Raw genomic sequence first — 25454 nt, forward strand, 5'->3', positions numbered from 1 at the left:
GGGGACTTCACATCAAAAAGTTATTCTTTAACAAACTCACTTTCTCATCCCATGCTGCTGGCATGGTTTTGTTATGCTGTTTTAAGCACCCCTGTTGCCAGCTATGATGCATTTATTAAAAGATGTACAGGTGCAGCAGGATCATAGAAAGTACTGTATCAAAGAGAAAACTTTCCCAACTGTTCCTACAAAAGCACAGGTTACAGTTGCAACATTGCCCCTCTTTTAAGAGCATATCCTGCATTAAATCAGAATATAGCTAAATGTGGCCTAACCCAAACCACTTAGACAAAACAAATAGTTTCAAACATCACTTTTTCAAGAAATTTGTCAAATCAAATGTTTCAAGGTTTAGTTTTTGATCTCTGCTCTTCCTCCAGTGACACCTACAACTCCAAGAGCAGTTACCTAAGGTGTTAACGAGAGAGCAGAGAAACCTCACACACTTTTCTTGCTTTCACAGCACAACACTGACCTGAAGTTTAGTCAGTGTTTAAATGGGAGCTACAAGCAATTCCAGTACAAGTAATTTAGGCAGCAGAGACACCTGCTCTCCAGCCCACTGTTCCATCCTTGCAGACTTTTTCATCTCATATCCATGCCAAAGGCAAGGCTCCTTGTCCTACTGCTGCTTGATGAAAGGCCAACACTCACAACTCTGGAAAAACAGTCTACAAGGAACAAAAAAGGAAGAAAAATCAAGTTGTCTGCAGCTGAAAGGGAGAGCAGAGAGATCCCAAATCATCTGTCTGCCCTTCCTACGGCAGCCTGACCCAGGCACACTCTCCTTGCCCCCAGCTGTGCATTCCTGTGGCCTCCCTCGTTCCACCACAACATGGAGTCACTCAGAACAAGCTGATCCAGCAGAAAATTATTTCAGCAAAAGCAAATACATAAGTGGTTAAAAAAAATTAAAATTTAAAAACAGAATCAGCTTTCTGACCTGTGTGTTGGTACCAGCATTGCAGAGGGGTGGGGTTGCACAGCTGAAGGTCCAGGCTGGGGTGGGATGAGAAAACAAAGATCTTTCTCAGGGGGAGCCTGGCTTTAAACCAGCTTAAATTGATCTAGAAACCACACCCTCGGCAAGGAAGAAATTTAGGCAAATTGCGTGGTGAAGAGCAGGTTAGTGCTGCTCCTCAGGAAGTACAAAAGATGCTGGAGAGTTTGATCTTAACTGGGCAGCCAAAATTCAGCTGCTGGGTACTGGTGTTTCCATCCTTGGGGAGCACTGGGAATGCAGCTACAGGGGGGATTTTTGAGCAGCACCAGTTAGTGCAGCAAGTGCTTTCTTGTTACCTAAGGTGGATGTAGCTCCCCAACCTCTCTGCCCCCTTCATCCTCCCTGAGCTTGAACCATTCCTAAACATGTGTTAGGTCTGAGCTGAGGGTTTGATGCTGGTTCCACCACTATTTCAATAGCCATGAGTCATTTCTATGTGATGCCTCAGTTTCCCTGTTATTAAGAGGTGCACATGCATGCATACAAACACATTATATCATTCATCATGGTTCCCATACAGTTTTTTGACTGGCTACCTGCTGTTCACACCGAGATTTGAAACATAAAGAACTAAAAGAAGTGCTGAATATTCGTTTCCAAAAGAGTTGCAGGATCTGGTGCTGGATACAATCAGATGTTGCTCATCTGAAAATATTAACAGAACAATCTATCAAAACACTGACCAATCTCCAAAAACACTGACCTGCTTTATCCTCCACCCCTCTTCTTTCTCCTTTGCCCAGGGAATTAATCTTAATGTCAGCATAAACGTAATGTATATATGCATGATTTCTGAGGTTACCTCAGGTTTGATTCAGTGACCCAAATACACCATCCTGGCTTCCCCTTCTTTCCAAGTAAGATTTGGGAAGCATTAGTTTACATTTGTCATCTGATATTATTATTATTAATTACTGTTGTAGCAGACATCTACCTGGGCTAATTGGGACTGGAACTCTGTTACTGTACATGTTGCACCCACTGAGTTTAAAAAGTCATTGCTTTAAGAAGCTGACAATCTATTTTAAGGCAATATCCCAAAAATGGCATGTACCAGGAGAGGAAGGAAATGGGAACGAAAGGGTGCAGGGTAATGGAATGGCATAAAGCACCCGTGTGCACGGGCTGATAGTTTAATTTCAAGTAAATTTTCCTGGTTTTACCATTCTTAGCGAATATCACCCACTTCGGATTTCTAACGCTTCTCCATTAACTCTTCCCACTGCCAGCTGGAAAAAGTGACCCGGGGCTCTGTGCACAGAGACACACATACGTGTCTATGCAGGTGAATATATAATCATCACGTTTTAAATTATTTAATGGAGTTTGTTTTGTCACGGGCAGTCTCTTCTAATCTGAGTTTCAAAAAAAAAAAAAAAAAAAAGAGTAGGCTGGAAAAAAAAAGTGTGTACGCCTGCCTGTGCAGACAGCCGATGTACTCGCATCTATAAAGTCTGTGGGAGTCTGGGCCCCTTCCTTATACATAAACCGCCCTCTCTCCTGGGCTGTCTTCTCCTTAATGACGTTCACGGCAATTTAGGCGCTCGGGACCGGCTCAGCCTCTCGCCGAGCCCGCAGCCTCCACAAACATCCTGAAAAGCAACCTGAGCAGACGTCCCTCCTCGAGGCAGTTCCAGGGATTTTCTCTCCCAAGCGGTTTGGAGCGGGCGAGCGAGAGAGAGCGCTTGGGTTTTGCTGCCTGCTCCTCCCACCAGAGACACCCTCCCGCCGCTCCCCGCCGAGCCGCGCCGCTCACACGGCTCCGCCGCGGCGTGCGGGACGCGGGCACAGCGCTCCGCTCCCGCTGCCGCCGCCAACGCCGGGGGAAGCGCTTCGGGCCGCCGCCGCCGCCGCCCCGTCCATGGGCCGGTGCCGCTGATCAGCCCCCGCCGCCGCCGCCGCCGCCGCCCCGGGCCATGAGCGGGCTGCGGCGCCTCCGCGGGGGCTGAGCGCGGGGCCGCCCGTCCGTCCGTCCGTCCGTCCGCGCCCCCCGCGCATGCCGGTGGCGGGGCGCGTCCCGCGGCGGGGCAGCCCCGCGCCCCCCGCGCCGCCCCGCAGCCGCCGCCGCCGCGCCGCGATGCCGGTGGCGGGGCGCGGGCAGCCCGCCTCCTGGCTGCTGGTGCTGGGCGCCGCCGCGCCCGCCCTCTGGCTGCGCTGCGTGCTCGCCGACTTCACGGTGGACAACGAGGTGCACTCCAGCTTCATCCACCGGAGGCTGCGCGGCCCCGAGCGCCGCGAGATGCAGCGGGAGATCCTCTCCATCCTCGGCCTGCCGCACCGCCCGCGGCCGCACCTCCACGGCAAGCACAACTCGGCCCCCATGTTCATGCTGGACCTTTACAATGCCATGTCCGTGGAGGAGGGGGCGGCGGGGGCCGCGGCCGAGGACGGCGAGGGCTTCTCTTACCCCTACAAGCCCATCTTCAGCACCCAGGGGCCGCCTCTGGCCAGCCTGCAGGACAGCAACTTCCTCACCGAAGCTGACATGGTCATGAGCTTCGTCAACTTGGGTGAGTGCCGGTCTCGGCGGGGCTGGGTCCGGGCCAGCCGGTCGGGGAACCGTACCAGGGGGAGGCTGGAGCGGGGACCTGGCCACCGAAGGGAGGACAGGGGCTGGTGGCGCAGGTGGCCCCGGTTGGGAGCTGTTTGCCAGCGGGTCAGGTGGGTGACAGCCCACCTGGGCAAGGAAGGGCAGGTAGCGGCCCTCGGCAGGGTGGCTGCTTTGCCAGGCGGTAATTGAGTGGCATCGAAGGGGAGAGGGCTCTGACTTCCCCTCGCAGCATTTGGGCAGCCACGAGCTCTCCCCACGCTCCACACACGCCGGCACACTGAGCTCTTTGTCGTCTGCTCCCTTTGATAGTTGCTGCGCGTCAGAAATGGGATTTGCAGGTAGGAGTTTAACAGGACGATTAGCAGGTCTGCTCCGCATCCCACACCGCCAAGGAAGACACGAAACCCAGGCAGGAGCACGGCACGGGTCCCGCACAGCTCCCGCTGCTCCTGCGGGATGCGGAGCCACCGGGGCTGCGGGGACGGATGGTTGGGACGGTTCCCTGCGGCATCCCAGCGCCGCGCTCGCTCGGCCGGAGGGGCTGAGCTGCGCGCACATGTTTTCCTAATGGCTTGGGAGGGATTCCACAGTAAATCCTTATTTACTCCTGCAGCTTTTCCTGTTGACCCCAGTTTATGCCGCTAACTCGCCTTTTTTCACGAGCACATGTGGATGGGTTTATGCAAACGATACGAGAGTTGGCACGCTTTGTATGCGCCTCACTAGGCCTCCCTAATTGGATGCCACGGCCCAATCTGATTTCTATTTGCTCGCTGTAGATTGCACACCCGTGTGGACTGACTTGGCCGGATTTGAGTAAAACATTGTCAGGGTGCGCATTCTATTTTAAATATATAATTATAGACCTGGCTCGCTCTATCCGTTTTTAGACCTCATCATGTGCGGCTCTCAAACCACACACGTACAGATTGGGTGCCTGCAAGTTCAAGGCAGAACCTGAATCGTATTTCCAAAACAAGATCAGCTCAGACTTTGTCCCAAACAAAGGGAAATGCAAAGTGCAAGAGGAGCACACCTCTGGCACATAACCTGCCAGGAATTACAGACCCCCATCTCCAATAAATCCATTAACACCTTTATGGATGTCACTGTTCTGGACACTTCCACTGTCTGGAACTTCAGAGGCAGCAAAGATTAAATCACCACCTAAACCACCACCTCTCTAATCCCAGCACTTTAACTAACTTGAAAAGCTCACCAGCTGCAAAGGCTCTGTGACACACGTTAATAATTATTAGACACGGTAGCCATCCCGGCACAATTCCTGCATGATAAGGAGCCACGAGACGCTGTGGGAGAGCTCTAGTTTGCATGAGCTGCACCTCCTTATTAACTGCCATAAGCTTCACAGTGGGAAGCTCGGAATTACATCTGGCCCAGGGGGGCTCTATGAGGGCTGGTGCTTTCCATTTGGAATTACAGTGTTTGTCTACTCACTGCTGGATACTTAAGCCGATGAGCAATGATACATTTAAAATCAAATATTTGAGCAGTCAAAAGTACCAATAGCAGTCAAATATTTGACTTTAAAGATAAAGGTGACCTTGCTAACACTGTTCTCCGTGGTTCTTGGGTCCTACACTGAGTGCAAGGAGAGCCCTGAGCCGAAGACAAAAGATGTTCAACTAACAATAGCAAAACTTTGCTTTCCATTTCAGTAGAGAGGAAAGAACCTTATGAAACATGTAAGTACATAATGGGAGGGAGTTTAGCTCTGCTCCTCAGGTGTAGTAATTTACTGAATCACCAGTGAAACTGCAGTGCTCCCATCCCACATTGCCGATGCAAGGAAGAGTCTCCTTGTCAGCCCATGTAAGGGTTATAAGGAAGAATTAATATTTAGGCCACTGATGATTTTGAATACAAAGGAGCGGAATCGATCCATAATTGTGAAATAAAAGTTACATTTTGGATACGTCTGTGTCTACGTGAGAACTTTGTATGGAGCAGGTTTTGCCTGTATAAGCCATAACTCCCGATAATCAACGTCCTGATGCAGCTTGGTGACTGCAATGGATATTTCATTCATTTCAGCCTGCCAGGGTTTGTTGTCAGCTTAGAAACGCAAGAGTGTTCTTCATGCAAAATCCTAAATGATTATTTTATTTAATTGCTGTCAGCATGGTCAGGGAGTAGTAAGAGCACAAGCAAAGCCCAGCAGTTTTAAGGACAGGTGGAATTACGACCAGCAAGGCACATTTTGGAGGTTTATCTGTGCTGTTTTGTTCCCTTGTCAACAGTGCATGCCAGGACGAGTTTAAAAAGGACACAGATCTATAATAGCTTTCTTAACACTGTGCACACCTTTCATCCCATTATAGTCATTGCTCTTTCATCTTTATAGGACAAAGGCAGGCTTGTTTATGGAGGTTTTAATGAATTAGAGCAGCCACTCACTCCGTATATAATCAAACACAACACCTGCTTTGAGACGTACAGTTTTCTATGACATTCAGGGAAAATTAGAAGATCTATTGTAGAACTGAATTTTTGTGGAGACTTTCTACAATGATCCCTTTTAAAGCAGAGCTGAATTCCTAAATGCAGACTGTAGTAAACTGTGTCCTACTTTTGTAAGAGATACTCTGTGAGCATTGCATTTCACAGGTAGGCTTTTATTACTATACCAGAGCCATCACAATGAGGAAGTGTCACAGCATAATAAAGTTTCATTTTAGCATGGAGGAAGTAAAAGCAAGTAAAGAAATAATACTTTGAAATTTCAGTTAATAAAAAACGGTAATTCCAGGCTTCCAAATGCTAATCTACAAAAGCACTTTTTTTGCCTTATTCTTATTCTTCATCCATCTAGTTGTACAATTTTAGAGCGAATAATATTTTTTTAAAAAACTACATTGCAAGATTTACTGGGCTACATAGCAAAAACCCCAACAACAAACCCCACACACATTGATTTCTATGGAGATACTGTGTATATTTAGTCCAGAAAATTTATGCTGGGTATTGGTAGGGAGGAACCAGAATACAGGTGCTCCGTTTTAGGGAGCTTTGTACTAAGCAAAGTTTTACTTACTGTAAAATCCTGACAACTAATTAGATTTAGATTTATAACCAGTTAATTTACAGGCTACATTTTGTCTTAGCTTACACCTGTGCTAAGATGAATGGGGAATGGAGTTGTGTCAAGAATGAATTTGTAAATTAAAAGACAATTTAGCCACAGTGGTCTAAGTTAGTCAGTTAATTATTGGCTAATTTTGTAAAATTTATTACTATAATTTTAGCATTTGGAATTTAATTTCACATCCTGTCCAATACAGTTTGCAAACTGATCCATTTTAGGAACTGAAAAAACGCAAAGCATTTTCTGCACAAGTTTAATTTCAGTTTATAAACAGCAGCTAAGGAGTAAACATCCTCTAGATGACTTAAGGCCTCCTCTTCTAAAAATAATTGCGTTATCCTTATGCTGGTAAACTTGCCTTGGTAAACAGACTTGCTTAGAATATTTTTAAAAGAGTCGGCACAAGTGATACGCAATTTGTTAATTTGTCTCGTGGTTGATTATAAAATGAACAACGTTGTTTAATCCTGGCAAAAAAAGAAGTGGGGGGGGAATTAGTCATTCTTGGAAGGAGCACTTGAAAGTGGCTTTTGTTAATATAAATCAAGAAGCTGAAGAGCCCCCAAGTTTCCTTTTATTTCATACCATCTGGCTATCCTTTTTGTTGACAAGTGTTTGGCATAGAGAACCATCTCTTTGCCCTTTAATAACAGGCTTTAACACTGTGGGGTATTAGAAAAAGATTCTATAACAGTTAAAAAATTTCCTTCGGGGAATACTTTATAAAGTGAGCACGGGCTGCAGGCATTTGCAGCTGTAACCTGGCTTGTGTTAAAATTTGGAAGGGGCTGCCTTGCATTCCAGCTCACTACAGGCCTTCATTGGTGTACAGCCAAAGGTTAATATAGATGTCACACAGTTTTTCTTTGGAGAGCCTCAGATATAAGAGTACGAGTACAGCTGTGTTTTTAGTAACCCTTTCATAATCACTTCTTTTAAACCTCATTTTCCTGCTTGTATAAATCAAAGATTTTCAAGGATATTTGACCTGGATTTGAACTTATTTGATCTTCACATATTTCCCACTTGAAACAAAGCAGATTAAAAGTTAGCCCTGGATGCCTGCTCCTGATCACATGGTTTGTCCATACATTAGGCCAAGCCCTTGGCTTTTATTTTCTTCTCTTCCACCTAACGCTGGTAAAAGCCCTCAAGCCTGAACAGGTACATCCCATAATTGTTTTGGACAGTGTGGATCTGTGCAGCCTGTGGTGGTGTAACACTGGCTAAGGCAGAAAGCTCATAGCCAAGTCAAGGACCATGCAGCAAGTGACCAGCAGGTATTCTCTGAATGTGCAGACCCATCCCAGAGAGAATTTAATTAATTTTCTAATTTCCAGGTGTAAAACAGCAGAGCAGGACAGGAACTATTTACCTCTGCCACGTGGCTTTGCTGGCAGCAGAGAAAGGAGCAGCCAAGGACAGATGTCCTTACGCAAGGAAAAAGGACCTGGAAATTGTCCCCATCCGCTGGCACACAGCAGATTTATCCCAGAGCAGGGTCCTTGCTCTGTTCCCACACGGGCTGTCCTGGGGGGGTGAATCCCCCTCTGTGAGCTGCAGTTTAGAAGCCAAAACACAGCAGCTCTTAAAGGGCTTTGAAGGAGACAGGCCTTGATGGCCGGGTCTTGTGATGCCGGTAACAGGAGCTGGGCACCAGTGGAGCGTGCAGGACCTGCTCCCAGTGCCCCCAGTTGTGCCATGCCTGTGTCTCTGTGTGTGTCCCAGCACTCCCCCTGCAAAGGAGCTTTAATGGCCTCTGGACAGGCAGCACAAAACCAGGCACTACATTCCCTGGAAATAAGCCTGAAACACATTTTCGGGTCGGCGGGGAGAGACGTGTGAGAGAAGGTTACACAAGTGGTTGGAAACATTAATTAAAAAAAAGATTATAACTATTAAAGCCCAGTCAGAGCCGTTGACAGGCCCCTTTTAAATAGGACACTGTGATGTTTTAGTTTAATACATTCTGGCAGTGTCAGCGGGGTTAAGGCTAATACTGGGATGTGTGGATCCTGTCATGTTATTGTCAGGAGGAATGCAGGGATTAGGTTTGAGAGTGGCGGTGGGTGAGTGCTGCAGCTGTGTACACTTATTATAAAAGATTTAAGTCCCACTGGTAAAATCAATATATTAAATTGCAAGAGCCCGTGTTTTTAATTAGTTTAAATCAAATATACGGTTAGTGCCATTAGGGCTGCTATCCTTGAACCAAGTGAGGAAATGCTAATATTTATGTGGAAACTGTTAATTCGTGGTTAAAATGATAACACATTTAGTTTTATGCCTCTAAATTGTCCTTACTGGATGAATACCAGTGAGAAGTTGCAATGATGGATGAAGTTGTCTGAGCAAGAACACAAGTAAGCAAATTTTGATAGCATGCCAGATAAGGAGACTACCTGTTGATATACAGCATTAAGAGACCATGATATTTTAAACCCTTTCCAGTCCTCCTCTCTAGGGCCTACATCAAAGTACTTTTATGAATTAACTACATATATATATATATATATATATATATATATATATATATATAAAATATATACCATTACTATATATAAATAAAATATGCTATTTTATGTAAGTATATTTCTTCTCTAAATGGAAGAAACTTCTAAAGAAATGAGAGGGCTGTTTAAATTAGTTTCAGGATGAAGATTTTCCTTCTCAACTGTTTGAAACAAACGAGACTACACACAAGGACTAATCACATGGATAAAGTTCTGCACATGCTTAAGTTTGGAAAAATGGAAACCCAAGAGAAAATTCTTGGCTAGGTCTTCATTGGTGTAAATTGTCAAATTTCTACTGAAGCTGGCCCTGTGGTCTCATTTATACAACTCTACGTCCAAAGTAATTCCCATAAACTCCCTCTTGATTTACACGAGCACCACTGAGAGCAGAATTGGGCCAAAGCAGTGCCCCTCTGTTGAAATAATGAGCAGGCAGTAGTTTCTGCTTGAGCTTCACAGAGTTTTCTCTCCTAATCTTGAAATTGTTTCTGAAGGAAGTTTCCTTTGCTGCAAACAATCAAAACATGAACCAGCTCCTATTAGTCACTGCTTATCACTATTATTAGCCCAATCCATGTTGTTGAACTACAGCTGAATTCCCATCCTTGCAACAAACAGAATTTAGCAAATAATGTTTGACAAAAATGTGAAACTGATATTTCTTAATACAAGACATATTTCATATGGAGAAACTTCAGCGCTGAAAGATTCCTGGTATCAAAATATCTGAATCATAGTACAAATAAACAGTGCCTTGTAAAGGCTGCGGGGCCAAATTCCGTGCTGGAGTAATTCCACTGAAGTGAGTGGAATTGTGCCAGGAGATAAACTGCCATCTAGATTTTTTTGGTGTTGAAGGTTTTGTCAGTAAAAATCTTTGCCACAAAAAAGGTTGCAGGTAGCAAAGATCGAACTGATTCTGATTCAAAAAGCCCTTTTGGAAATCCTTGTTTCATGGATGAGGACCACAAAGTTTGCTGAGCCCCCCCTGTATTTGGGTGTATATTCTACAATTCCATTATTTATACATAAATATACCTGATTTACAGCAGCTAACAGAGAAGCCACCGTGGGTGTGATCCCCACCACACTGTGCCTTTCACTTTTTTAAAGATTTGTGCCATCTACATCTCAGAGTCAGTGAAAATCCAGACTGAGCGGATTGAATTAATGGCAACTTTGAGACTACAAGTTTTAGTGTAATTGCTTTATTGTTTTGGAACCAAGATGCTTACAATCCAGTTCCTGTGCAAACATGTTTAACGTGTGTTAATGTGTTTCAAAACCAGACCCTCTCCGCAAAATCCTGCTTTTCATTAATTGACATCAGTAGCATGGTACAGTATTTCAAAGCACTGGCCAAATATAAACTGTGTTTCTAATTTCCTTACTTTCCTGTGTTTGGAATGCCAATGTTAATTTGTTCCCATGGAAGAGTGAGAGCTGCCAACCACAGTTTTATATAAATGGCTTTACAGCGCAGGGCTGCCAACATTAAATGATACTTAGGAATTTTCATGACATTTTGTATTTAATGCTGTGTGTGTGAGAGAGAGAAATTGAGGGAGATGTATGGCATGCTGAACAGCACAAACTCTGATGATCAAGGCAAATGTTTGAAGAAATTTATCCTTTGAGGAACTGTTGCTCATTGTTTCTTCTTATTTAGGATTTTTTAATAATCTGTCAGATATTACACAGCACATTCCTTGTGCCCAGCAAAAAGCTGTTTTGCAGGGAACTTTGTTGTTAACGATCCAACAATTCCCCCCCACGCCCCCCAATAATTTTAGTTATTTATTAATAGATGAGCAGATGGACTTTAGTTTATGCTGTTGTTTCTCTGATCATTCTGAAGTAGATTGTAAGAATGTGATATTACTCAACGTGAGAAAATGCAAAAGCAGAAAAAGCTGCCACTACTAAGGAAGAGGGGAATTAACTGATTTTAGTTTAACTGCCAAAAGGTAATTTTTCTTTAGCAGAATAGTAGCAGCTAGATAAAATCATTTGCCTTTCTTAAAGAAAATCAAGCATTATCATAACTTCTTTAGTGGTATGTCTGCCTTTGTACATAAACCAAATGTGAAGTTCCCTTTAAGCAAAGTTTATTTTAAACTGATAATGGTAAAAACAAAGTCTTGTTTATGTATTTCCCCTTTAATTCCTGGAAGATATTCAAAATACAAATTGTTCATGTTTCAGTAGATTCCCCTTAATGAGTGCTATGGTTTATCTCTCCATTTCCCCAGTTTATTGGAACAGGTGCAGTGTCTGCCATCTGTGCCAGCCCCGTGCTATACCAACAAACAAAGTGTTGTTTTGGTTCACTGGATTTAAAAGTCTCCTGAGAGTAAAGAAATGAAAGAGAAAGAATTTAGAAAGTGCCTAGTGAAGGAAAGCACTTCAAGTAATGTGCTTTGTCACTCAAGTCTTCCCGTAAATTACCTTAAACTATTTCTAAACTGTTTGAAAAATATTATCTGTGGAAGATTAAGTTTCTGCTGCATCTCGGGGGTTCCACACTATTCTTTATCATCCTTATCCTACCACAGTAGCTTCCAAGTTAGAGTATTTTGTTGTCAGGTTGAATTAAATTGTACAGGAGTAAAAAATCCTTTTTTCCTTCTCTTAAAGTGGAAGAACTGTGAATTTTCTTTTTTTTTTTTTTCTCCCAGTGTTTCTGCTTCCACCTCATTTAAGAGATACTGCAAATAACCATCCAAGTTTAAACAAGATTATGTTGTAATTAGACAGACAAACTCATAATTATTTAAGGGCTAAACCAACAACAACAACCCTTTCAGGTTCATTTTGACAGTGTTTATCCAGTGTATCTGGAAAGGCTTACAATTAAAGTGCCTGAAGGGTGGGGATGAGATTTTTCAGCATGCAGTCAGTGCTATCGGGTCCACCTGGCCTGGGAAACTATGCAGGCTTTGTAGTGGAGAAAATCCCTCAACTTAGATCTTCATGGCAAGCTCTTAAAAGCTACCTTCCTTAAAAAAAAACAACAAAAAACAAGGAAAAGGAGGGCAGAGGGAAAGCAGCTTCCCCCTAAGCAATAATTAAAGCGAGCAGGAGCTCTCTCAGTGCTGGGGGAGCAGCAGATGAGCTGATAATTGCACGGAGCATCCCCCTGCAAGGTTTGCCCTGCTGCACTCCAGAGCTTTTCAAATGAGCACTGAGTTTGCTGTGCTTCTGCAGCAGCCTCCCCATGCTGGGCTGAATCAGAGCTCCTCACAGCCCCACTGATGTCACCCAGCCCCACTGATGTCACCCCAGCCCTACTGATGTCACCTCAGCTCCTCACAGCCCCACTGATGTCACCCAGCCCCACTGATGTCACCTCAGCTCCTCACAGCCCCACTGATGTCACCCAGCCCCACTGATGTCACCCCAGCATCCTCACTCAGCCTGGCCCCAGGCCACCCTGGCAGTGAAGTCACCAGCCCTGGCACCCTCCGAGGAGCTGGCACGGTGTGCTGTGCCCAGCCTGGGGGCTGTAAATCAGCCTGAGCCCTGACTCTGGCCCTGGAGCCCCTGGGCCAAGTGCTGCCTTTGGCCACAGCCTTGCCTTGGCACTGGGGGGGCTCCCTTGGATTTACCAATTGTTCTTCCCACAGCTCAGTGGCTGTAAAACTTGTTAAAAGAGACCAGAAGAGCTCTGGGACAGGTACTAAAAATGCTCATTAAATGCTGCAGTATTGGTAGCTGGGAGTTTTAATTCTGATGGGGAGAAGAGTTTCTTCCTGGGTGAGCACTGGGGATGGGGCTGGTTGTGTTTCCCTGGAACACCCTTTGGCTCTACTGAGTCCTTTGGCACCACAAGGGAAAGCAAATTCAGGTCTGTCATTTAAACAGAAGGTTAAAAATTACTGTAGTTTAGAAATTCTGAATTCTGGTGCTTACATTTGGGTACTGTTGTATTGTATTCATATTTTAACAATTTATTTATATAAGGCAATTGTCTGTAATGCCATGAATGAGAACCAGTCATCACTAAGAGGAATCCATTCCTAATTGTATTTGTTCTACCCACAAGCTGCTCTTCCCTTGGTTCTCAAGGTTAAAACTTATTGCTTTCTTCCATCACTAAAAATATTCTGAACAATTTAATCTTGCTACTTTTATTTGTTTATTACTCTGCAGTCATTATAATCCCACAGGGACTTTTTAGATGTTAATAAAGGGTACTGCACATCACTTTTCCTGAAGCTTGTGTGGCACTATAAACATTATGCTGAGTTTAAGTTCCCCTTTCTGACCATATCCTTAAAAAATCCAGCATTTGTTAAGAGAAGGGAGGGAATTTTTTTCTTTTCTTTTTAACAAAAAGAAATAAAAGGGGTGGGGGGGGAAAAGAAGTAACTTTAGCCTCAATCTGCTAGCTACATAAAACAGTAAACGTTCAGTTGAGGCAGGGAAAAACCAGAACTGCTAGAGACTAGTTGTTTCCTTTTGGAGGAAACAATAAATGTGCCCACTTGTATTTTAACAACATTACTACTGGGCCCCCTAATTACACAAATATACTTGTAATAAACTGCAGGAGAGAAGAACTGAAAAAGAATCATTCATCACAGATCTTTCTCCTCAGCTCAAAAAGAAACTTCTGGGTAACTACTCTTAAATCTTGGCCCAAATCAGGAGATGAAGATATTTCAGCACTATGTGATGAATCATTTGTCTCCTGAGACAGGTGAAAAGGAGAAGCAAATCAGACATGTGGTGTAAAACTTCTCTCATTGGTGTGGACACAACTTTGACCTCTGAATACGTTAGTTCCTGCAATCCATGGCATGCACTGTAGTGAAATTACCAGGATATTGGAGTCCATACCCACAGAAATCCCTGACTGTTCTGCTGCGTTACAGCCCCACACAGGGAATACAGAAACACACAAAATAATCCAGAATGAGGCACAGACTCATCCAAGCAAACCCCAAATATTTCTTCAGCAAACAGAAACTGTCATTTTGCTCATTAGTCCCCAGCTGTGAGATGGGAGCTGCTTCACTGAAAATCCTGCAGAGGAGGGAGGTGAATCTCACCAGTGCGTCTGACACGCTGGGAGCCTCCTCCCTGGGCTGGCAGCTGCAGCCCAAGAAGTGAGCAGGGCCTGGCAGGAGGACACCGAGCTGGAGAAGAGTGCTCTGTGCTCCTGCTCCTGCAGAGATGCTTTCACAAACCCCCCACACTCACTCCTGTGCTATTTTTGCCAGTTGCACACAACAGGACGTGAGCTGCGCTCCCTCCATTCATCCAGACCCATGCGAGGACACCAGGGTGTATTTCAACAGCTGATCTTTTACCCCAGAACTGCAATTGCAAAATTGTGTTTGAAGACACACAAAAACCAAAACAAAACAGAAAATGCTGTTGTTAGGGGCTGACTCAGGAGGCCTGGATGGCCCAGCCCTAGTGAGAGGCTCAGTGTCAGGAATCCAGCAGGGCTATGGTATGCAGGGCTAGGTGCTGCTGATGTCACTGATGGGCTTATCTTGTACCAAAAGAAAATTCCTCTTGTATAAAAGGGATCGTGGGTGGGAATTAAACTGCAAATAAATCTCTGCCTCACCCTCAGATGCCGTTATGCCTGGGGCATGGGCCACCAACGTTTGGAGTGTGAAGGGGACAGACACGTTCCCATGCCCTACACGTGAATAGAACATGTTTATCTTCCTGAGGACATTCCTGAAATAGCAGTTTAACCTTGCCATCACTCTGAGACACTAACATTTTACATCTGCAAACAGGAGTATATGTGGATGTCAGCAACCCCCAGGTCCTCAATAGTCAAAGCTCTCAGGGCTGTACAGAGTTAATAAAGAACAAACAGCTGCCTGCCTATTTCTCAATAAAATAAATGTGTTGCACAGCAAATATTCCTAGAAATACTCTGAGACACTAACATTTTACATCTGCAAACAGGAGTATATGTGGATGTCAGCAACCCCCAGGTCCTCAATAGTCAAAGCTCTCAGGGCTGTACAGAGTTAATAAAGAACAAACAGCTGCCTGCCTATTTCTCAATAAAATAAATGTGTTGCACAGCAAATATTCCTAGAAAGCAAAAAGCTCCTATGCATAAGCCATGAGTCCCATCACAGGATAAAGGATGGTGAGAGGACGTGTGGTGCTGGCAGGAAGGGTCATTCCAGGCAGTGACCTCCTCTCCAGGTCCCGTGTCCCAAACCCAGTGCCCCACCTGAGCTCGCCTCTCTTGGCAGCACAGAGGAAACATGATGATCTCAAAGAAAAATGTGAACTAGGTCATGAAGTCACACTTGCATGAGGAAGGGCACTCCACAGTGTCTTTGTAAGCAGTAACTGAAGTTTCTAATGGTTATTTTCCAAAACATCCCTCCAAATACTTCACTTCTGTCTAATAATTATAAACTGTGTTAATAGGACTGGACCTCCCACATACAGAACACCTGAGAAAGAGGCAATGGCTGCAGCAGCCTGGGTGCAAGGAGAGCACTGCCCTGGCAGGGATTTCCCCTCTAGGGCAGCAGGACCTTTCCCCTCAATAGTTTGCTGTCCCCTAATCCCCCAGCTCTCCTGGCCCAGAGCTGCAGATGTTTGTCAGTGCACAGACAAGCTCGAAAGGCCCAGCTGGTTGTGGTCTTGGGGCACAGCTCAGTGTGTACATTCCAAGCTGAGATTTTGCTGATCACAATCAAAGGCTGAGATCCTTATCTGGTGGCCTGTGCCTGATATCTGCTGCTTATTTTGTAATAGCCCACAAACTGCTCTCTCAGCAGCACCAGAATCTGGGATTTCAGCTGAGAAATCCAGCAAGTTGCATGGCTTCAAACCTGGGAAACTGGTTTTTAATTATTTTCCTTTTATCCCAGTAAACCACAAAAAAGGCTGGACTCCCTGCAACTCCTGCTGAGCTCCTCCCAGGGAGCCTGTGCAGGTGTAGGCCCACACTCCTGCAGCATTTGGGGGGATGCTGGAATTGTTGTGGCAATACAATATTAAAGGAGGATTAATTAGATTTATGCTATTTATTTGGGCAGCTGTTCAGTAGATGAAAGGAAGTCTAATGCAAATGAAATGAAAAAGCCTGAAGAGGCCAATGTCCAGTCAGTTCTCCACTCGTGTCCCTCAGCACAGCTGGTGCAGAAATGGGCACATTCCTTTGGCAAAAATGAGGCATTTGAAGATTCCATCAGCTGAGCTTTCCCTTTCAAGTGCTGCCAGTAGATGCACAACACATACATGTGCTTTTAAAAGACTTTTATTTTGAACTCAAGATGTAAATCTATGGCATTAAGAAAAGCAGAACAATCCTTTATTTAGCTGCACCTGCACCTTAATGCCTAATGAGTTTAGTCTGATGGAATCCAGACCTCAGGAAGGATTATAAATTCTCATTTGATTTCATTTACTTCTAAAATACCTTAAACCAGCTGTACCAGTCCAGAATCCAGCCCTTCTTTCTCTATCAGTTTTCCAAGTGTTGAATCTTTTGCTGTCTTAAGTAACTTTGTGCTATGTAATGATACTGCAATAGTAATAAAAAACAGAGAGCAGCTTGGGAAAAAAATAATGTAGTAGAAGATAATTAACATATAAGCTTAAAAGCATCAGATTATGAGCACAACTTTCATAAAGCTCTTTTGGCCCTGGAGGGAAGATTTGGAGCTTACTCTCCAGACACCAGAGGTACCTTTAGCCATTTCTGTCTGTTTTGTGTAAACACATCAGAGATGCTCAGGCAGTGACCTTCCCAAAATTACTGACTCAGGCTGTGTATTATGAATAGTAGCTAATTTATCAAATTATTTAAAAACATATTACTTTGCCCCAGTGTAGATATTGGAATGCAAGGGAAAAAAATTGATCCTGTTACATCCTTGCATGATCAAATCATTGCATTGAACAATTAGTATAACGAGATTTGATTTTAATTTGCATGCCCTCTGCACATGCCAGTTGCAGATTGAGGTGCCTGTGCTCCCATTTTCCTTCCAGTCCTTCCCCTGGGGGCTTTTCTCCCCATTTTAGGTTTGCCTGGTCTCTCACACTGCCTCTTATCTCCCTGGCTGAATACACTTCATTTCTGACCAGAACTGCTCAGCCACTTCTCTCTCCTTCCTTGGGCCTGGGGATGTTTCCATTTGCTCAGTGTGTACAAGCAGTCAGGGCAGGCTGCTGGTTTTTGCATCAGTGATATTTTGAGACCTGCTCAGTCTCAGAGCAGGTTGCAGGAAGCACCTTGGGCCCCATTTGTCAAGTGTCTGGACTGGGGGATTACTTTTCTCAATAAACCTTATTGCCACTTAACTTTTCTCCCTCTTTGTGCTCTGCAACCTCTTCCCCCTCGAGACACCCACCACCCTCCTGCTTTCTCCTCCTCCCTTTTCTGTGCTGTGGCTGCCACCCCAGCCTGATCCTCATCAGGAATCCTCCCCAGGCTGCCACTATCTCCATGACCCTTGGATGCCCTGGCAAAATGTGTGACTTGCAATTCACACCTAAGGCTGGCACAGCTTTCCTGGGAAGCTGGGCTGGCCAGATGCAGCTCCCTGGTTCCTCAGCACCAGGGAAGCAGCCTTGCTGTCCCCTGAATCACAAAGTCAGGGAGCAGTGGGATGTAGCCATCACCTCTGCTCAAAGGGGGAAAAGAAAAATGTGCTCCTACATCTTCACATACCTCCCACAGCTGCACCCAGAGGATTTGGGGGATGTGCTAGGCAGCAGCATGCCCCTGCTCTCAGGCTGTGTCATCCCACATTGTGCAGACAGAGCAAAGAAAGGAGCAATGATGAGCTTCTGCCTGTCCTTTTGCTCACTGCTCAGTTTGGCTGCAGGGACCTTTCTAGAGCAGGGTGTGGAGCAGAGCTGAGGCTGCCTTTGGGTGCTGTGCACTCACCTCAGCCTGCCCTGTGCACCCAGGGTCCCTGCAGGAGCTGCTGCCCAGGTGCAGCCCATCTTCAGGTACAGAGAGACAAAACAACCCTGCTCTGCCGGGGATAAACACCAGCCTGTGTTAACCCTGCTCCAGAGCCAGCACGAGAGCTCGAGACGTCTGTGATGGCCACAACACTGCCCAGCTGGGGGACACAGGGTCTCAGCATCAGCACAGTCCCCAGCTTGCCTCTCTGGAAAACAGCCACCCCCAAGGTTTTGGGAAGGGGAGAGCTGGTGGGGTGAATCCCCAGGTCAGCACTGTCCTGGGTTCCCCCTTTGCTGTGAAAGGAGGAGGAGAAACAGGATCTGAGTGCCTGGAGAGGAAGGCCCTGCAGGAGATTTCCTTCTAGTGGATTCCAGGAGGATGAAGGTAGAAATAGAGGGAGTCTGTCAAAAGGAACAACTTCATGAACTCCCATTTTTTTCCTTTTCCCTGTCACCCCTCCCCGAATTCTCCATTCCCTCACACCACTCAAATCCCACAGCAATCCTCAGTGCATTACAGCAGCTGCAGATGGATTGCAGCTCCATGTGCTGCTGTGTTTCACGTGACAGGGCTGTGAATAAGGTATTCTGTAGAAACACATCTCTTCCCTGCTTATTTAACTTTGCTTTCCCCAGATACACATGCAGACACAGCAAACAGCACCAGGAGTCACACCACCATGGGTCTGTTTACTATTAGGAGAGTTTTGTGTTCTCAGAGCAGTCCCAGGTGTAAATTTTTCACAATACCTTTCATCTCGTCTGGCTCTGCTTTCAGCAGGGAAACCACAGCCTGAGCGGGCACCCATCAGGGCACACTCTGGAAAGAAAATGGATTACCTGTGCTTAACCAGCCCAGAAACTTCATGGATGTTCTTTAAAATGAAATGGTTTTACCATCCAGCATCGCCTCAAAGTGTCTGCAGAGAAACCCCAGCAGGGAATGTCTCTGAATTCAGACAGCAGTGTGCACGATCCTCTCCATCATTTCCTTCCCAGGGACTGCTTCCCCCTTTGCCATCTACCATACTTGGGAATTTTAACTTAAAGGACTCCTGGGTGACACATGGGGCGAGAGGATGTGGTGACTCACAGCATCCTCTGGTCCCCACCCCACATTCCGTGGTGGCTCCTGGGGGAGCAGGTGGCTGCCTGGCCTGGGCACCACACCAACCCCAGCCCTGGAGGAACACCAATTCAGCAACACCAGGAAGGGAGAAACACCGATTTCTGTCCTGAGCAGCCCTTGCTAGCTGAAGTTTGACTTAGGAAGAACTTGCTGCTGTTTGGGAGATAATTAAACCCATCTTCCCTCGGCCGGCTGTTTGCACACGCACAATGATACCATTGTTCAGAGTCATGCAACACATATGCTGACATTAAAGTGTTTAATCTTGTACTACAGTATTCCATTATTTTTTGGACATCTGTACATGATAGAAAGGCTACGTATTAAGGGATTTGTTGACAAAGAAATGGCTAATGCTGATACATGTGTGGACTGAAAGGATCTTTCCAAGTTGTGTTCTGCAGTAGGGAGGCTGCTGCTTCCCAGGCCTGAAGCCTGGCACAGATGTGATATGCACTGTTGCTATTACCACTTTTCAATTTATAACAAGGAGTCAGTGTTCAGAAGAATTTTGGAAGCTCCCTGCTGGGTTTGTGGCTAGGTGGTCTCGCTGGCAATACCAGCTCCATGCTGAAAGCTGAACAAATGAAGTGATGGCTAAAGGGAGAATATTAACTCCAGAGGGTTTTTTTTCCCCTTTCGAAGCAAAAATGCTTACCCCAGATCACTCTGCAGAGAGAGCACCAAAGAATTTCCAACCTCTGGGTTTGGGGATAGGGATTTATGGAGCCTGGTTTTCATCTTCTTTGAAATTAGTGCATTAGTCCTGCTCTCCGCCCATGGATGGGGCAGGACTTTGCCCTGGCACACACTGAATTTACCATGCAAGAAACAGTTTATCACCTTCTCCTCCCTCTCCCTGGCTGTAAAATGGGTCCCAGAGCAGGGAGCAGCTGGGTGCAGGTTCCCTTCTGCTGAGCTCTGCCTTGGCTCACAGCAGCCCCTTCAGCAAAGGGCACACGGGGACAAGGCATCAGGGCAGGGCTTGGGCAGATGAGCCCAGAGCCCCCCAAATATCTGGGGGTGCTGAGCCTGTGGCTCAAGGACAGGCTGTGTTTTCAGAAGTGGCAGGATGGCAGCAATCCTCAGTGATGAGATGCATTAATGAGTTATAGAAAAACCACAGGCTATTTTTCTAGTAAGCTTATGTCACGGATCAGAATCTAGGCTGTGTTTGTTTTTCCTTAGGTTTCTCCAAAAACCTGCACTAGCTTCTAGATGACTTGGAGAGCTGCAACTATTCCATGTAAAAGGCATGCCAAATACTGTTTTTATCACTCTTTAAAAAAAATTTTAAAATATATCCCATCACACACCCCAGGACATTTGCTCTACTCCATTTATAGAACTCCCAATTTATGTTCTTCAACTATTTCTTCAATTATTTCTGTAACTGCTGCTTTAGCTGCCTAATGTCAGCATGTAAATCATGAAGCCAAGAGAATGAAACAGATGAAAACCAATCACAGAACTTTGCATTCCCAAATTCTTGCCATTATAAATTTCCTGCCACTGCCCCTGTAACTCTTGCTGTCAAGGACAATGAGGAGGGAAACATGTGCCTTCGCAGACTGTGGCCTGGCATGACATTATTGCAATAATCTTTATTATAGTCCCCCTTTTCCTCAGAAAAATATAAGGACTGACCTCACATTTCTTGCTCAATCAGGCACCCTGCTGAGCCCAGTGGGCTCTTTCAGCTGCAGAGACCGCTGGATCCTTCCCCTAATTGGTTTCCTCCTTCTTGAACCTCAGCAATATAAGGAGAAAAGGCCTATATTTCATAAGTGCCATGGTTTTATCCACCAATTTAGAGACAAAGAAGTGCAATTTATAGAGGGAACATTTAATGCCTGTTAATTAGAAGCCCATCAAGAGGTCTCGAATTTGGCATCCCGAAAATTTACGGCTCAGTTTCACAAGCAGCACCACCAGCCCCGAGCCCGAGGGGTGGCCCTGGCCTCCCTCCCGCCGTGCTGGGAGGTCCCTGCTCCTCCTGCCACGCTGCTCTGGGGAGCTGGGACAGGCCAGGATCCACCCAAAAGATCTTCTGGGAAAGGGGAAACTTTTTTCAAGTTGGATACACTTCCCCGGGGAGCCAGGAGGGTGAGGCAGGGGATAGGAGGGGAGCTTCCCTGTGGGACCCGGGCTGGAAGGGCTGGTGGGGCTCAGGTGGAGCTGGTTTCTGGGCATCCCTGCACTGAAATGATGCTACAGAGCTTCTGAAGCCTTGGCTTCGGTCTCAGGGGGTGACAGTGGAGGGAAAGGAAGGTAAATTCTCTTGGAAAACTCAAACAAGACTTTGCACTGCTGGATGCAAATGTGTCAGTCAGAGCTGAGAGGCTGAGATCCACCCTGGATCTCAGGACAGTGCAGGCAGCCCTCGGCCACCTCTGAGGAAACACTGCCCGTTTTCTGTAGCTCTGCAGCTACAGACTTTGCTTCCCTCTAAACTCACCACACAGGTAGACTCTGAAAACCTGTTAGACTTTAATGCAGGAGTGTGGCAGAATTTTTTTTGGCATCCGAATCTCTGAGGGGTTTCTCAGGCAACTGCTGATGGCTCAGCAGCAGCCTGGCTGAGAGGCTGAGGCAAGGGGGTGTTGTCTTTTGGAATCTATTTTCCTTTGACTTATCTTTCAGTCTCAGGAATTCAGGAACCTTTAATCTATTTGAGATTAAAGTCCTTAACAAATCCCTTCTGGCCTTTTTTGGGAGTGAAGAAGTTACAGACACCCTGCTGCACATTCCTTCTGGTGCCTTTTTCCATTGTAAATGAGAAACGAGTAGCTCTAATTGTTGTAAGCACTACAATAAATGAGACAACTGCTCTCAAAGTGCCTTATAAAAACAATTAACATATTATCAGGTGAAAGCGTTAAGAAGAAAATTTAAGTTTTTACTTGTTTATATGTTCAAAGTGTTTTCTAAGTGCATCACCCAAATGTGCCAGGGAGGAAGAGGTGTGGAATTGCCAAAGCTTTCCCAGTTTGGCAACCTGAGAACAGAGCCTATTAATCTGATGTTGAGTTTCTTTCTGAAAAGCAGTTTTTGTATCTTCAGAAAACAAGAGAGTAAAAATACCTAAGCAGGGAGATTGGCCTCCTGTGAAATCCATTGAAATTAGTGAAAATATTTCTATTGACTTGCCTGGCATTTAGATAAGCTCTTTAATTCTTCAAAAATAATCATTTGTAACACAGTCATTCTTGGGAAAAAGTCTTGCTGTGATTCACTAGTCCTTTGCTGAGCACCTGGGGCTGGTGGCTGACCCTGTGCTGGGTCCCAGGGCTGAGCTGGGAGGTGTGGGGAGAAATAAAAACACTGCAAGCTGTGCCTCACCATAATCCTTGTGTCACGAGCCAGGCCTGGCCACCAGCAATCCCTGACACCACCCCAAAGGTCCAACCAGGGTTTGCAGAATTACCTCAGTGGCTTTGCACTTGCCAGCAGAGATTTACGAAGGGGCTGCAAGGAGTTGGAGTTAGTTTATTTCTAACCTCAACATACTTAGCTGTGAAAATGACCAAAGGTGGGATCAGTTGAAGTTTCCAGCTTGATGCTGATGTGTCATTTGCTTTGGGAAGTTTGGGCACCTGGGGTGCTAAATCAGGACCTCAAGGTTTTCTGTCCAACATTATTGTTTTGGTACTGGCTTTAACTGCATTGCTGCAAGTTCTAAATAGCACCAGCCACACTGTTCCATCCCTGTCTGCTAATGTTTTTAAGTTCTGTATCTTCAGCACATGCCAGAACAAGCACCCAGTATTTGTTGACGTTTTATCTCTAGCTTTCCCATATTTTTGGATCTGATACCTGGCTCTTCACACCTGAGCACATGTACCCATCCTGTTTGCTCTTAACCATCCCTGTCAGTTGCACAACTGTGTCCTGCCCCCTCTTGCATCACCACCAGGCCACAACAGAGCCTTGGAGACACAAAGGACTTCAGAGAGCTGGGAGCCCTCTCTGTGTCAGATAGAGCAGCACCCAGATCCTGCTCAGATAGGCAAGGCCAGGCTTTCAAAGGTGCTGATCTGACTTGCATAGTTGTGACAGGTGTGGCCAAGCCACTGATAACCACCAGCCCGAGATATTCCTTGTTTTGGCTGCATCACCTTAATTGCTCCCCCACGATTTTGGATGCCTTGCTTATTTTCTCATGCATCTGATGTCCTCCTCCATCCCTCAGCTCCCAGCTCCCATTGTCTCCACCTTTCCCAAGGACTGTGCCAGAGGGAGAGTCTGATGATCCTCTTCCACCATAGCTCCAATTAACTGCCACACTCACCACGCCAAGGGTTGTTTTACACCAGCAATTTTTGAGCCCTGTGTTAAATTAGGCCTTTTAGTTAGGCCAGATTAAGCCCTGTGTTAAATTAGGCCAAATTAAGTTAGAATTTGTCTGCCGTGGTTGTGCCTCCAAAATGCAATACTGCTTCTAAGAATGAGGAGAGGCTCACCTGGGAGTGACTTTGGATTGTTTTTTAAGGAGAGGAAATGCCCTGTTTTCCCACAGTCAAGGCACACAGTCTGTTTCACAGCAGAATTATTTTTCAAGGGTGTTCTTCCTTTTCCTATTTTACAACCTTTGATTGCACATCCAGAGCTTTGGCTTCCTCTCCAAGCAGCTGCCTTGCCAAGGCATTTGAATTGTGAGCTGGAATTTCCAATGTTTGAAATTAGCATCTGGGCTAAAACCATTCACCAAAGCCTTTGGGTAGTAGATTTGTGAGAACTGTGAGCCTGGGACAAAGATGAGTTGAAGTTCTGTGGGCAGAAGGGCTATGAAGCACATCCAGCAAATATTCAAAATGCTTGATGTGTTTTAAGGGAGCATTTAACATTAATGGCGAACAAACAGCTGAGATTAAGTCTTTCAAGGATGACCAAAAGGTTCTTCTTATGGTCATTGTGTCAATAGGGACCATGGATTTTATCAATCTAATGGAGGAACTGCAGCCACATCCAAAGATGCAAAGAATTGCATCTCTGCAAGATGCAAAACTACAGTCCTATCCAAAGAACTGCTGCAATTCTCTTGACTGTTCCAGTGAACACTTCAAATACCACTATTCCCCCTTGCCTTTTTTTGTAAGCTCTCCCCCCACTCTCCCCCTTCCAACTCCTCAGGTAATTAACTGGAAATGACCCAGTTGCAGCATTGTCAGAGGTCTAACACCCATCAAACCCAGGAAACTCAGGCTCCTTGAATGCTCCCCTGCTCACCCCGTGCTGCTGTGCTTAAGGTATTACAGGGGTCTGCAAAAAGTGCTTGATCAGATATACTGTACCACATGTTCCCAAATACCAACACACAGCAGCATGACTTGGGGATAGGATTTCAGCCTTCATAATGAAGAGTCTTGCTTTTATGAGTTCGAGTCAGACCCTTAACGTTATTTTAACATAGATTTTGGTGTTTAATTATGTAATAAGATTTACTGCAGTCATCTAACAGATGTTGATTCAGGGTCAGTGTTTCTCATAAATTAGTTCTGAAAGGATTTGTTACTTCTGGGTCAGCAGATAGGTCCAGAGTGCAAAGAAAAAGGGGAAAAACAATAAACACTGAGTTGAAGGGTTTCTTGGGATTCTTTCTTCAGTTACATATCCACATATTTTCATGATCTTAATGACTATAGCCACAGGAATGTTTGCTTTAACACTAAAGATGGCTCAGGCCAAAACCCTATATCCAAACATCTGCAAAGCATGGGAAAGTTCAAACTTTGGGGCTCTTTATTTTATGACCCTGGCTGTTAATTTTTCAAACTAACACGACACATTTTTTCTAGGGCTCAGCAGTGGGAATTGCTGTGAACTTTAGCAGCACCCCAAAAAGTTTCATCTTCATGTGCTTGTTGTCAAACCTTGTGTATAAAGTGCAGCTAAAGGCCAGTGTTGGTTGATGTAGTTGTCATCACACACGTTCTGAAAAACTGCACCCACCTTCCTCTGGAAATTCAGCCTTCCCATGTCTTTGGAAGCAAATCATGTTTGTACATCCTACTGCTAACAGCTGCAACTAAACCCACACAGCATTATACACATTCTTCTACATTTGTGGTTAAAGGAGGGATCCCATATTAAAGTATTTTTCATTCCATTTTAATTTAGTTGCAGATAAATTCCTTTAAAATTGAAATTATGCTCTTTATATCTTATTCTGTTAGGAGTACTTTGGAGGAAAGGGATTGAGGCTCATTTAATAGTGTTGCTAGCACGTCCAGGGC

At 45.3% G+C, this 25454-nt stretch overlaps 1 protein-coding gene across 1 annotated transcript in view; it reads left to right on the forward strand.

The window, feature by feature from the left end:
- Positions 1-2999: 2999 nt before the first annotated feature.
- The window catches only part of BMP7 (bone morphogenetic protein 7), a 41102-nt gene continuing 18647 nt past the window's right edge, over positions 3000-25454 (forward strand). The window contains exon 1 of the mRNA XM_059862544.1: positions 3000-3513. Within this exon, the coding sequence (XP_059718527.1) occupies positions 3000-3513 (514 nt within the window). The remainder of the gene's footprint in view (positions 3514-25454) is intronic.

This window comes from Haemorhous mexicanus, chromosome 18 (genome assembly GCF_027477595.1).
Source record: "Haemorhous mexicanus isolate bHaeMex1 chromosome 18, bHaeMex1.pri, whole genome shotgun sequence".
NCBI lineage: Eukaryota > Metazoa > Chordata > Aves > Passeriformes > Fringillidae > Haemorhous > Haemorhous mexicanus.